General features: G+C 61.7%; 2 protein-coding genes across 3 annotated transcripts; one reads left to right on the top strand and one right to left on the bottom strand.

Annotated features, from left to right (window-relative positions):
• LOC135287356 (antigen peptide transporter 1-like) lies at positions 1-6,387 on the bottom strand. Its single transcript, XM_064400712.1, has 10 exons — positions 6,010-6,387; positions 5,602-5,704; positions 5,184-5,529; positions 4,574-4,771; positions 3,989-4,117; positions 3,267-3,473; positions 2,428-2,601; positions 1,724-1,883; positions 945-1,081; positions 1-226 (listed from the first exon to the last, which is right to left on the bottom strand). The coding sequence occupies exons 1-10, from the start codon at positions 6,104-6,106 to the stop codon at positions 23-25; spliced, it is 1,755 nt and encodes a 584-aa protein (XP_064256782.1). The 5' UTR covers positions 6,107-6,387; the 3' UTR covers positions 1-22.
• A 241-nt stretch (positions 6,388-6,628) lies between these two features.
• Positions 6,629-13,974, top strand: LOC135287344 (antigen peptide transporter 2-like). 2 transcript variants are annotated; one of them, XM_064400688.1, is made up of 12 exons: positions 6,629-6,695; positions 7,584-8,123; positions 8,741-8,849; positions 8,925-9,055; positions 9,612-9,817; positions 10,313-10,510; positions 10,957-11,085; positions 11,166-11,354; positions 11,423-11,596; positions 11,983-12,142; positions 12,434-12,561; positions 13,196-13,974. In XM_064400688.1, exons 2-12 carry the CDS (start codon positions 7,622-7,624, stop codon positions 13,442-13,444), a joined length of 2,175 nt encoding a protein of 724 aa, XP_064256758.1. In that variant the 5' UTR covers positions 6,629-6,695; positions 7,584-7,621; the 3' UTR covers positions 13,445-13,974. The 2 variants fall into 2 exon arrangements, with proteins under 2 accessions (XP_064256758.1, XP_064256759.1); XM_064400689.1 differs by lacking the exon at positions 6,629-6,695 and adding an exon at positions 6,993-7,355.
• Positions 13,975-14,513: the final 539 nt, after the last annotated feature.

The raw sequence follows: 14,513 nt of genomic DNA, 5'->3' as shown, positions 1-14,513 counted from the left end.
CCCCAGTGTCCCCCTCCCAGCCCTAGTCATCCCCCTCCCCGTCCTCAGTGTCCCCCGCTGTCCCCCACGGGAGGGTCCTTAGCTCCTCGGGGCTCTCCAGCTCCCGCAGCTTTCCCCCCTCCAGCAGGGCCACCCTCTGTGCCCGCTGTGCCAGGGCCACCCGCCCTGTCACCAGCAGCACTGCCGGCCCCTCCCCTGTCCCGGGACACAGCAGCTCCTGCTCCACCTGTGGGGACACGCCAGGGACAGGGCAATGAGGACACGGGGGACATGGTGGAGATGGGGGACGTGGGGGTGGCAGGGGACCCCGGGTGGAGAGCAGAGACCTGGGGAGTGGGGACATGTGCACCCAGAGGACATCGGGACAAAGGGGACTCTGGGATTGGGGTCATGCGGGACAGGGACCCAGGGATGTGGGGACCGAGGGTAGGTGGGGACATTGGGACCAAGGGGACACAGGGGCAGGGTCCTGGGGGATTTGGTGGCCCAGGAGACCTGGCACAGGAGATCCCAGGGGACACGGGGGTTAGGAACAAAGGGGACACAGGGAGTGGGAGCAGAGGGGATGCAGGGCACTCAGGCAGTGGGGACCCAGGGGACATGGGGCACATGGGGGACACAAGGATTGGGGACCCAAAGGACATGGGGATTGGGAACCCAGAGACCATGGGGACAAGGAAGGGACCTAGGGGATACATAGGGACCAAAGGGACAGAGGGGCAGGGATCCAGGGAATTTGGTCACCTAGGAGACCCCAGGGGACATGGGGGCAGCAACCAAGGGGACATGGGGAGTGGGGACCCAGGGGACATGGTGACCCAGGGGACAAAGCATATGGGGGACATGAGGACTGGGGACCCAGGGGACACAGGGAGTGAGGACTCAGAGGACACAGGGACCCAGGGGATGGGGCTGTGGGACACAGGGACAGGGCTGTGGCCTACCTGGCTCCGGGTCATGGGGTCGAGTGCCCTCGTGGGCTCATCCAGCACCAGCACTTGGGAGTTCCTGAGCAGGGCCCGGGCCAGCGCCACCCCTTGTGCCTGCCCCCCTGAAAGCTGCATCCCCCGTGGGCCCACCTCTGGGGACAGAGGGGACACCATGGGGACACCACAAGGGTACTGTGGGGACACCATGGGGACATTGCGTGGACACACTGGGGAGCTGCACCCACTGTGCACCCGCTGCTCCAGGGACAGTGAGGGGACAGGGAGGAGGCAGAGGGGACACCAAGGGGACAACAGCAGGATGCTGTAGTGACAGCACGGGGACACTGAGGGGACACCATGGAGACACACTTGGGACACCAAGGGGAGACACTGGGGTCATGTTAGGAAGGACACCCCTGCACCCCCAGCTCTGGGGCACACAGGGAGAACAGAGATGGGACAGCGAGGGAACAGTGAGGTAGCAGAGAGGACATGGAGGGGACAGCATGGGGACAGCATGGGGACAGTGAGAGAATAGTGAGGAGACAGAAGGAACATGGTAAGGAGACTGTGGGGACACTACAGACACCTTGGGGATGGTGAAGCAACATCATGGGAACAGCAGGGGACACTAATAGGGACACTATGGGGACATAATGGGGTCACAATGGGGACACACTGGGAAAACTAGGGAGAGCAAGGGGACACCTTGGACACGTTATTGGGACACTTTAAGGACATCTTTGGAACACAGTGGAGACACCACAGGGGGACCATGGGAACACTGGCTGTACCTGTGTCATAGCCATGTGGCAGCTGCTCGGCCCAAGTGTGCACCCCCACCCGCCGCGCCGCTGCTGTCACCTGGGTCCCCTCCTTGTGTCCCCAGCCCAGCGCGATGTTGGCGCTGAGGGAGCGGGACAAGAGGGACGGACACTGCAGGACACCAGCCACCTGCGGGGACAGGGGACATAGGGGAACAGGGGGGACCATGGGACCACTCAGGGATCTGGCAGGGACAAGGAGGGGACATGTGGAGACATGGGGTGGTGGCAGGGTCATGGTGAGGCTGGCTGATGACACAGGGGTGACTGTGAAGAACTGTTGGGAACACAGGAGTGACCTGGGGGTGGCAATGGGGATGTGTTGAGGACATAGGGTGACATGGTAGCCATGGGTGTTGGGACAATGGTTGACCTGGGGTAGCCATGGTAACCCACTGGTGACACAGGGGTGGAACTGGGCACGCAGGGGTGATGTTGGGGTGGCAGTAGGGACCCATTTGGGGCGCAGGAGTCACCTGAGGGTAGCAATGGGGGCCTGTTGAGGACCAGGTGTGGGCCCAGGGGCGGCTGTGGGGACCTGTTGGGGACAAAAGGCTGCCCAGGGTGGCCATGGGAACACAATGGAGAGGTTTTGTGACAGGGGAACAGCAGCAAGGGATGGATGGTGACCTAGGGGTGGCCGTGGTGGCCCGGGGGTGGCCCGTGTGTGTCACCTGTTCCCGCAGAGCAGGGTCCGAGTGAGGGGTCAGGGGGGTCCCGTTCAGCAGCACGGCCCCGCCCGCCAGGGGGCGCAGCCCCAGCGCGGCCGCCACCAGGGAGCTCTTCCCGCCGCCAGGGGGCGCCAGCACGGCCACGACCTCCCCGGGGCGCAGCGACAGCGACACCCCCTGGTGGCAGGAGCAGGGATCGCACCCGACACCTCCCCGCGCCCCAAGTGCCCCCTGGCCCCAATATCCCCTTGTCCCCCCATGCCCCATGTGCCCCCTGGCCCCAATAGCCCCTTGTCCCCCATGTCCCATGTGCCCCCTGGCCCCCATAGCCCCTTGTCCCCCATGTCCCATGTGCCCCCTGGCCCCCATAGCCCCTTGTCCCCCATGTCCCATGTGCCCCCACAGCCCCAATATCCCCTTGTCCTCTCATGTCCCATGTGCCCCCCTCTGTCCCCTTCTCCCCTTATCCCCTCATGTCCCATGTGCCCCCCTATGTCCTCAATATCTCCTTGCCCCTCCATGTCCCACGTGCCCCCCATGCCCACAATATCCCCTTGTCCCCCTATGTTTCCCCATGTCCCCAGTATCCCCTTGTCCTACCATGTGCCACATGCCCCTATGTCCACAATATCCCCTTGTGGCCCTGTCCCATATCCCCCCAAGTCCTGTGCTTCCCCATGTCCCATGTGCCCCCATGTCCTCCCCAAGTCGCCAATATCCCCTTATCTCCGTTTCCCCATGTTGTCCCCATGTCCCCAGTATCCCCTTGTCCCCCCGTGTCCCATGTGCCCCCATGTTCACAACCCCCCCATGTCTCCCCATGTCCCTGTGTCACCCAGCACCTTGAGGACTGGCTCGGACCGCCCAGGGTACGACATCCAGACATCCTTGAGGCACAGCCCTCGGGTCTGTGTGGTCTTGTGGCCCCGGGGGGTAACAGGTGATGGTGGCCCTGCCAGTGTCCCTGTCTTGGCCTGCTCCAGCAGTTTCAGGAGTGTTTCAGAAGAGCCAACAGCCTTGGCTAGGTTCGGGACATACAGGAGCATGACCTGGGGACATGAGGAGGACACATGGAGACATGAGGTGACACGGGGGAGCTATGGCATGGCCTGGGGGCATGGGAGGACTTGGGGAACACAAGGGACATTTGGGATACAGGAGACAGTGGCACAAGGAGGGGTGATGGGGACAGGGACAGGCCTAGCAAGGTGGGAATGGCACTTGAGGGCATGGAGGGGACACAGCAGGGTTATGTTGGACACTGAGGGGATAAAACATGGCTGGGATAGGTTAGGGACATGGAGAGCAGGCATGGGGACATGGATGGGGACATAGGGAGCTGGTGGGCACATGGCAGGGGCACACTAGGACATAAGTGAGGGACACAACACTAGGACATAAGTGAGGGTGGGGCTGGGGACACAGGAGACAGGGACAGGAACATGGCCAGGAGAACATGGGGACATCACTGTGAGGACGTGGGGACATGGGGACATGGTGGGGGGACACAGGGTTGGGGACAAGACAGGACATCCTGGGGACATGTACAGGACACACTTGTCACCTCTACAGCCCTGGTGAAGTGCAGCTGGCACATGAGAATGGTGACCAGTTCCCCACGGGTGACAGTCCCTGCAGCCACCAAGCGTCCCCCCAAGAAGAGCAGTGCCAGCTTCAGGATCAGTGCAGGAAACTGGGGACACAGGGACACAGGGTGTTAGCCCAGCCTCATGTCACTGGGTCTCCCAGCCCCATGCCACCATGTCCCCTTCCCCAGGCCACCCATCCCCATGCTCTTCAACCCCAGGCCACCAGGTTTCCATGTCTCCTGGCCCCACACTGCTGCTCCCCATGTCCTGCCACCTCCACGCCACCACGTCCCCGTGTCCCCTGGCCCTTTGCCACTGTGTCCCTGTTCCCCAGCCCCTGCCACCACATCTCCCATCCCTGTACCCACGTCTTCATCCCCCTGTCACCACATCCACTGTGACCTGCTGCCAAGTTTCCACGCCCCCTATTCCAACGCCACCACATTCCCATGTGTCCCACGCCCCTGCCACCGTGTGCCCTTGTCCCCAGCCCTGTGCCAACACTTCCCCCATTCCCCAGCCACTGCTCCTCACCCCCCGTGCCCCCGGTGTCCCCGTACCCCGCTGGCCCAGAGCCCGGCCGCGTAGGCCAGCGCCTCCTTCTGCTCCAGCCGGTGTCCCTGGGCGAGGCGCTGCCGCACGCGCTGCGTGACGCCGGCCTCGTGCCCGAAGGCCCGGACGGTCCCCATGGCCCCCAGCGACTCCAGGGCCACCGCGGTGGTGCTGGCCTGCGCTGCCCGCACCTGCCGTGCCAGGTCCTGGCGACACGGGGGACAGGGGGTCACCCTGGGGCCACAGCGGGGACACGGGGGTCACCATGGCAACGCAGAGGGGCCACCACAGGGATGGGGGGACACGGGGTGGGACAGGGGATCACCACAGAGGGAACAGGGGGGTTACATCAGGGTCAGCACAGGGGCACCATGGGATCATGAGGGGACAGGGACGTCACCTCGAGGTCACCAGGGGGATGGGAAGTGGGGGACAGAGAGGAAACAGGGGACAGGAGGGGGTGAAAGAGGGCATGGGGAAGTGACAACAGGCACAAGAAGGGGACAGGAAGGACTTGGACTGAACTTAAGGTGCAGGGAGATGACAGGGAGCCCAGGGAGGTGACGCTGGGGACAGGAAGGTGACAATGGCCCCTCACACCCCATGCCCCCTCAGTACCTGTTGGATGCGCCCGACGGCGCGTGGCAGCAGCAGGAAGAAGGGCAGCACCAGGAGGGTGAGCAGGCCCAGCACTGGGGACAGCCAGGCCACCATGGCCAGCTGTGACACAGCCCGGGTCAAGGCCCACATCCCTGGCACCAGCACATCGCCCAGCGCCGAGTGCGCCGCCTCGGCGTCCCCTGTCACCCGCGCGGCCACCGCGCCCGGCGTGTCCCCCAGGCTGCCCCCCGGCCCGGGCACGTCCCCGCGGAGCACTGCGGCCACCGCACCGCGCTGGAGCCGGTTCCGCGTCCGTGTCAGCGCCAGAGCGGCCATGCTGTCACAGGCCAGCTCGGTGATGGCACTGTGGGGACAGCGCGGTCAGGGGTGGCGCGGGGTCACCGGCACCTCGGGGTGTCCCCGGGGTGTCACCCACCTGCCGAGCCCCACCAGCACAAGGGGCCACACGGCCGCTGCCGGGTCCTCCTCTGCCACCCGGTCGGTGACACGGCCCGTGAAGTAGGGGGCAGCCACCTCACCTGTGGGGACACGGCATCAGGGGGGTGACCCCTGAACTGGGGGCAGAGGCCCGGAAATCGGATCCTGGCCACTCCCAAAACTGCCTGTTGAGCCCCAAAACTGGATCCTGATTCCCCGAACTGGGTGCTCACTACCTCCAAATCGGGTCCTGACCCACAAATTGGTTTCTGACCTCCCTCAGATCAGATCCTGCCTGCCCCAAATTGGGGTCTGACCCCTCAAACTTGCCTTGCAACCCCCCATCGGGTTACGTCCAAACCCTCCAAACGGGATCCCGAAGCCCCTCAAAGGGGTCCCCTCGTACCGAGAGCAGAAGCCGACATCAGCCCCCCCACCACGGTCCAGCGCCGGCGCTCGGGGCCCAGCAGGGCCAGCAGCCGGCGTATGGGGGGGGACAGCATCGGGGACAGGGGGACCGGCGGGTCCTGCCGCCTCCTCGTGGCTCCCGGTCCGGTCCCGGTGGGTCCCGGTCCTGCTCCCGGTCGCTCCCGGTTCTCGCCGTCGGTTCCGGGGAGCCCCAGGGGTCCGTGCGGGTCCCGGTACTGCTCCCGGCGTGTCCTAGTCCGGACCTTGCCGGTCCCGGTGCCACTGATGCCGGCCCGGTCCCTTCCCAGCAGCCGCCGCCTTTTCCCGGAAAGCCGAACGCGCGCGCGGGGGGTGGGGCGGGGCCGGCGGGAATCCCCGGGAATCCCGGTCTGACACGCCCACGCCTGGAATAACGTTCGCGATTGGTCACAGCGGAGGTGACATCATCGGTTGCCAGGCGGACGGAGCAGGAGCAGGTTGGGAGGCGAAGGAGGCGATGCCAGGAGGGGGCGGGGTTTGGGCGGGGTCTGGGCGGGAGGGGGCGGGGTCTGGGCGGTGAAGGGGCGGGGTCTGGGCGGGGACAGGGCGGGGCAGTGCGGGAGGGGCGGGGCCTCGAAAGCGAAACCCGATCGGACCTTATTGGGAGCTACTGGGGAGCTGAACTGGGAGCACTGGTGTGGACTGGTGAGTGCCCCAAGCTGGACCGGAAGCATTGATGTGGACTGGGGAGCTGAGAGGGCTGGACTGGGATCACTGGTGTGGGCTAAGGAGCATCCTGTCTGGACTGGGAAGTGCCCCAGGCTGAACTGGGAGTACTGGTGTGGACTGGTGAGTGCCCCGAGCTGGACCGGAAACGTCGATATGGACTGGGGAGCTGAGAGGGCTGGACTGGGAGCAGTGATGTGGACTAAGGAGCATCCTCTCTGGACTGGGAAGTGCCTCATCCAGACTGGAGAGTGCCCCGGGCTGAACTGGGAGCACTGGTGTGGACTGCTGAGCTCATGGGGCTAGACTGGTAGCACCGTAGTCTAGACTGGGAGCACTGGTGTGGACTGGTGAGTGCCCCAGACTGAATTGGGAGCACTGGTGTGGACTGGTGAGTGCCCCAAGCTGGACCGGAAACATTGATGTGGACTGGGGAGCTGAGAGGGCTGGACTGGAATCACTGGTGGGGGCTAAGGAGCGTCCTCTCTGGACTGGGAAGTGCCTCATCCAGACTGGAGAGTACCTTGTCTGGACTGGAGAGTGCCCCAGGCTGAACTGGGAGCACTGGTATGGACTGCTGAGCTCATGGGGCTAGACTGGTAGCGCCGTAGTCTAGACTGGGAGCACTGGTGTGGACTGGTGAGTGCCCCGAGCTGGACCGGAAACGTCGATATGGACTGGGGAGCTGAGAGGGCTGGACTGGGAGCAGTGATGTGGACTAAGGAGCATCCTCTCTGGACTGGGAAGTGCCTCATCCAGACTGGAGAGTGCCCTGGGCTGAACTGGGAGCACTGGTGTGGACAGGGGAGCACCCCAGTCCTTCCTGGTTTTAACTGGTGAGTTCACAGGCTGTTGATCTTTCCCCAGGAGCCTCACAGGGAGCACTGGTCTGCACTGGTCCCGCCATGGCGCTGCCGTCCGCTGGCCTGCTGCCCGGTGTTCTGCTGGTGGCCGATGCCCTGGCACTGGTGTTACTGGTGCCGCTGGTGCCGGTGCTGGCGCCGCTGGGCGTGGTGGGCGTGTGGCTCGAGGCCGCCCTGCGCCTGCCCGTCCTGGTTGCAGCCACCTGGCTGCTGGCCCCTCGTCGTCCCTCCGGAGCCACCGCGGCCGCCGTCACCATCGCCGCCACCCCCGCGGTCTTCGGAACATTCCAGCACCTCCTGGGGCCGCTCGGGGCTGGGCCGGGGCTGCTGGCGGCCGCGCCGCCCGCCTGGCTCGGGGTGACCCACGCCGCTGCCGCGCTGGCCCTGCTGGCCTGGGCCGCGCCCCCGGCCCCCGGCGCTGTCCCTGAGACCCCTGGAGGCATTCCCAAAGCTCCCGGCAGCGTCCGGCGCGCTCTGGAACTGACCTGTAAGGAGTGGAAGGTCCTTGGAGCTGCTGTCCTCTGCCTCGTGCTGGCCGTCGTTGGTGGGTGACGTGGTGACAGCTGCTGACACCCCAAATTTGGGCTCTGCAGCCCCAAAATGGGAACCCCCCCAATTTGGGACACCCCTCTGAAACTGGATGCTGGCGCCTAAAAATTGAGTGCTGAGCCTCTAAATAGGTGATGACCACCCTAAAACTGAGTGGTGACCGTCCTAAATTGTGAGTTGACCCCTTCAGTTGGGTACTGACGCTGCCAAAACTGGGTGCTGACTTTCCAAATTGGGTTCTAACCCTGCAAACTTTACTTCTGGTCCCCCAAAATTGGGTGCTGACCCTCAAACTTAGGGTCTGATGCCCAAAAACGATGTTGACCTCTAAGACCTGGGATCTTAAGGTCCTGATCCCCTATGTTTAGGTTCTGACCCATAAAATTGTGTGCTGAACCCCTCAAAATTGGTACTGACACCCTAAATCCCATAATTTGTCACTAAACCCTCTAAATTGGGTCCTGACCTCTCTAAATTGCCTCCTGCCCAAATTGTGTCCCGCCTTTCCAAAATTAGATCCCCACTCCCCAGGGTGGGTCCTGCCCCTCACGGATCAGGGTCCCCCTGTGTCAGCGGTCACACCCATGGTGACACAGTCTCGGTGACACCCAGGGGAGATGGCGGGACCGTACGTCACCGGGAAGGTGCTGGATGCCATTGGGAGTGGGGATGGAGTCACCGCCGGAGCTGTCGGGATGGTGGCGGCTGCTGGAGCCACAAGGTGAGTTGCAGCATTCCCAGGCCCTGTCCCCATGTCCCCAGCATCCCTGATGCCCGTGTCCCTGCATCCCCACAGTGTGCTGTTTTCCGGGTGCCGGGGGTCTCTCTTTATGCTGTTGATGGCACGTCTCCGTCAGAGCCTGAGCCTCCGGCTCTTTTCCCACCTGGTTCACCAAGACCTTGACTTTTTCCAGGGAACACCAGCAGGTAACGGGGCACAGCCCAGCCCCATCCCATCCCATCCCATCCCATCCCATCCCATCCCATCCCATCCCATCCCATCCCATCCCAACTATCCTGTCACCCAGTCCCAATCCCAGCTTTGAATCCCATCCCCACCATCCCAGCCCCCAGTTCCCCATCCCATCCTATCCCATCTGTTTGTTATCCCATCCCATCACTCTATCCCCATCATTCCCGTTCCCACCACCCCACCCCATTCCATCCTATGCCATCTTCCTGGCTTCATTCTACTCCAATGTTCCATCCTGTCCCCATCCCACTTTCCCGTTCCAGCCACTGTTCTATCCCCTTTATTCTCATTCCCATGCCTCTATCCTATTGCATATCCCCAGCTTCCTCCCACCATCCCATCACTCCATCCCACAATCTCCATTCCCACCATCCTATCTCCCCTGTCCCATCCCATTCCACCCTGACCATCTCCATACCCATTCCCTTCATCCCATCCCACTGGTCCTCATCACATCATTCCCATCCTGTCTCACCCACCATGATCCCAACCTCTTTTCCCACCCTGCAGCTGAGCTCTTGGCTCAGTTTTCCGTGGAAGTGCCACGGGTGTGCAAGTCAGCACCGACTGGAGCCAACCAGCTGCTCCGAAGCCTGGTGATGGCCCTGGTGGTGGGAGCGTTCATGGCGGGGCTGGCACCGGGACTGGCACTGCTGGCACTGCTGGAGGTGCCCCTTGGAATTGCCACCTGCCGCATCCAGAGCGCCCGGAAACAGGTCAGGAATACAGGAGGGAAAGAGTGGGAGGGGGACACAGGGGTGGGAATGGTGGAGCTGGGATGGAGGCTAGGGAAATGGGATGGTGGGGATGGGATGGGATGGAGAATGGAAAGGAGGACGATGGAGATGGAAATGGTGGGATGGAAGGGGATAAAGACCAGGGGAGTGGGATGGTGGGAATGCTGACATTGGGATAGAATGGAATGGTGGAGATGGGAATGGTGTGGATGGGAAGAGAAGGATGAGATAAGGTGGGATGGTGGGGAAGGGACAGGGTGGGGACAGGATGAGACAGTAGGGATGGGGATGGTGGGATTAGGACTGGGAGAATGGACGGGAATGGTGAGGGTGAGAGAGAAGGGTGTGGCATGGTGGGAATGCAATAGTGGGGAGGCAGTGGGTGTGGTGGGATGGGAACGCTGGGGAGAGGATGTGGATGGTAGCCCAGGAAGGTGGCCTGGGAAAGTTGGAAATTCCCCATTGCTGCCACAGGCACTTCAACAATCCATGACGGAAGCATCCGCCCGGACAGCCTCGGGGGTGCAGGAATCTGTTGCTGCCATCGAGACAATCCGAACCTTTTCGGCGGAGGAGGAGGAGGAGGAGCAGCACAGACAGAACCTGGCCAAGGAGCTGAGGCTGAAGGAGCAGATAGAGCTGGAGCTGGCACTCTTCACCCTTGTCCACAGGGTCAGAGGGGACTGGGAATGGGAACACCAGGGAATGGGGGTGCCAGAATCAGGGATGAGGACACTGGGAATGGGGGTACTAGGAATGAGGACACCGGGACCAGGAATAGGAAACCAGCAGCTGAGATGGGGGAACTCAGAGCAGAATGGGGACACCAGGAATAGGGACACCAGAACAGGGACATTGGGATCAGGAGCAGGCATGCCAGGAGTAGGAATGGTGGCATTAGAAACAGGATGGGGACACTGGGATAAAGGTTGGGAACATCAGGATCAGGAATAGGGACATCAAGAGGGAGGTGGGGACACCAGAACTGGAATGAGGACACCAGGAACAGGATGAGGAACCAAGCACAGAGATAAAGACACCAGGAGTGGGATGGGGACGGGCGGAATGGGGTCACCAGGAGTGAGTTGGGGGCAGCAGTATCCCTGTCCCACCCACAGATGATCCAACTGGCCATCCGGGTCGCGGTGCTCTTCCGGAGCCACCAGCAGCTCCATGACGGATACATCACTCCTGGGACCCTCGTCACCTTCCTGCTGTACCAGGAGAGACTTGGTGGCCATGTCCAGGTGATCCCATGGAATGCACGTGTCTGTCCATCCGTCCATGCTTCTGTCCATCCTGGTGCCACCCCTTTCCTTCTCCCCAGGTGCTGCTCTATGGCTTCAATGAATTCCTGACCAATGCAGCTGCTGGACGGAAGATCTGGGAATACCTGGATCGGCAACCTGCAGGGAATGTCGGGGGGATGCGGGAGCCCCCCGAGCTTCAGGGCCATGTCACTTTTCAGAAGGTCTCCTTCACATATCCTGGGAATCCAGAGCACCCCGTGCTGAAGGTAGGTCTGGGGGGAGGTAGGGCTTCCCAGGGGTCAGAATTCTGGCATCACCTGTCCCCATCCCACAGGACGTAACCTTCGAGGTGCGTTCCGGGGAGGTGACAGCACTGGCAGGGCCCAATGGAAGCGGGAAGAGCACGGCCGTAGCGCTGCTGGAGCGGCTGCGGGATCCTGGGAGTGGGACGGTGCTGCTGGATGGGATCCCGCTGCCAGAATACGAACACCAGTACCTGCACCGGAAGGTGGGGGCAGCAGAGACACTGGGAACACTGGGAATGGAATGGGGAAAATGGGGACAGGGGTGGGGACACTGAAATGGAACTGGGACCACGGAAGCATGGGTGGGGCCATCAGGAGCAGGAATGGGGCCATGGGAAGAGGAATGGGGACACCAGAAATAGGATGGGGACAACAGGAAATGGGATAGGAACATTGGGAAATGGGATGGGGGTGACAGGGATGGGGATGGGAAAAGTAGGAAGTCAGGGATGGGGACAGTGGGGACACAGATGGGGACAATGGGATCAGGGATGGAGACTATGGGGACACCAAGGTGGGATGGGGTTATGGAGCAGGGGTGGGGACACCAGGAGCCAAGACAGCATCACAGGGCTTAGTGCTGGGGCAGGTGGTGCTGGTGGAGCAGGATCCCGTCCTGTTTTCTGGAACAATCCGTGAAAACATCATGCTGGGGCTGGAGTACTGCAAAGAGTCCGAGCTGCAGGAGGCTGCCACTGCTGCTGGAGCCATGGACCTCATCCAGGGGCTGGAGCAGGGCTGGGACACTGGTGAGAGCCAGGGGGATGGGGCACCCCTAGGGCACATCCCCCTGATCCCAGGATCCTCTGGCAGAGATGGGAGAGCGTGGTGGGTGGCACATGGTGGGGTGTGCGGGGGATCCCTGAGGTCAGATCCCACTGAACCCAGTGTGGGGGGTAGGGGAAAGGGGGGGAACCTCTCGGGCTGGGATCCCGCTGATCCCAGGATCCCCCCCCAGAGGTGGGGAAGCATAGGGGGTGGGAGGAGAGGGGAGAGCTGCAGGGCTGGATCCCACTGATCCCATGTGATTGCTCCCACAGAGGTGGGGGAGCGTGGGGGGCGGCTGGCGGCAGGGGAGCGGCGCCGGGTGGCGCTGGCCCGGGCTCTGCTCCGGCGTCCGGCCGTCCTCATCCTCGACGAGGCACTGGACGATGGAGACGACGGAGCGGTGAGTGGGGTGGGATGGAAGGGGTTGGTCTGGACAGGGGTGCAGTTGGTGAAAATGGGGTGTGATGGTATAGGAGTGGAAGGGTGGGATGGGTGGGATGGCTGGAATGGGATGGTGGGATGGGGACTGGAGAGATGGAGTGGTGGGAGTAACAGATAATGATTGGGATGGGGTGGGAATGATGTGATGAAAACCGGGATTAGATGTGGTGGTGAGGGTCAACAAGGTGGAGAAATAGGACAGGATAGTAGGATGGGATAGAGACATGGGGTGCAGCATGTCAGAAAACTAGAATCAAGGGATGAAGACAAGGAGATATGATAGGGTGAGGTGGGATGGAATGGAGGGATAGGAATGCTGGGATTAGGACAGAGAGATGGAAAGGGTTGGGTGGTGGGAGTAGGATGGGATGAGACAGTGGGAATGGGGCTGGCGTGGACAGGATGGCTTAGTGGGCAAGGGGATGGGATGGAGAACAGGGAGGTGGGATGGTGAGTACAGGATGATGAGGTTAGGGCGGGACTGAGAGGAATGGGACAGTGGGGTGGGATTGGTGGGTTGGGATTGGGTGGGATCAAGTGGGACAGGGTAGGACTGAGTTGGATGGGTTGGGATGAGGGTTCTCTGGCCCCAGGCACAGCGCTGGGTGTGCACTGGGCTGGCCCAGACCGTGCTGGTTGTGTCCCACCGGCCGCGGGTGCTGGATGCGGCCGATCGCCTCGTGGTGCTGGAGCGTGGAGCCGTGATGGAGACAGGAACACCAGCGGAGCTGCGGGAACGCTGCGGGGCCTACAGCCGCCTGCTCCTTGAAGGAGGCAGCACTGGGCAGCCCGAGGCCCCCAGGATGGGCAGCGAGAAGGGGGCTGCATCTGTCAGGGAATGAAGGGGAATTAGCCCCAGTATCCCCATTCCCGGTGTTTGTGACCCCAGCCAGCTCCTGGTGTCTGCAGTCACAGTGTCTGTGAATTCCTTCTCCCCACATCCTCTGGATCCTAACTCCTTGTGTCACCTTGGTCCCTGTGTCCCCCATGTCCCCACTGTGTCCCCCAGGTCTGCCCATTCCATGGATGTCTGTGTCCCCTGTATCCAGCTCCCCCATGTCCCCATGATCCTTGGTCCCCATGTCTGCTCCTGGACATGGAACACAGAGTGGGAAATAAATCCCATGGAACGGATCTGGGCATGGGCGTCATATCTTCATCCCACTCCTGTTGTGCTCACTCCAAGCTCCTGGTGTGCCTAGTCCTTTACCAGTGTCCCCATCCTTATCCTCAGTGTCTTCATCCCCATTCCCAATGTCCCCTTTTCTATTCCTGGTTCCCTGAGAGGAAGTGCTGGGCACTGGAGGAGGGAACTGTGATTTTTTGCCCAAACCAGGGTATTTTCACACCAGAATTAAAACATTTTGAATAACTGTGTTTAAATTCTTGTATTTAAAACATGGGAAAACAGGAAGTCAGTCTGTTGGGAAGGGCTGCTGTGTGATGAGTGGGAACAGTAGGATGAGCTCTGCCAGCAATTTGTGGCTTTCTGCAGGGAGAGAGAAGGGGTTGGACCTGGCACCATGGATCATTCAGCTGGTGATTCCTGCTAGGATGAGAGTAAGAGTAGGTGTCACCCTGTCTCTGTCACCATCCCATGGGCTGGATCTGGCCGAAGAGCCCACAGAGAGCCAGGATCCCACCAGATCCTACTGTATTCATTGTACCCCAATCCTGCTCCATCAATACCACCTGATCTGCTTTGGAATTCCCCAAGGCCTATTCTGGAATCCCACTCCAGTGCTGCTCCATCCATCCAACCTGATTCTGTTCTGGAACCCAGACCAGACACACTTTAGAATTCTGCTTGATCCTGATCTGGAGTCATGCCCTGGTCTGGAATCCTGCCCTATATTCCTTCTGGAATCCCACACAGGTTCTGCTCTGTACCTGTGGTCAAGCAATTGGTTT

Source organism: Passer domesticus, chromosome 29 (genome assembly GCF_036417665.1).
Source record: "Passer domesticus isolate bPasDom1 chromosome 29, bPasDom1.hap1, whole genome shotgun sequence".
Taxonomy (NCBI): Eukaryota; Metazoa; Chordata; class Aves; order Passeriformes; family Passeridae; genus Passer; species Passer domesticus.
The sequence above is the reverse complement of the archived record's forward strand: the minus strand, read 5'-3'. Positions and strand labels throughout refer to the sequence as shown.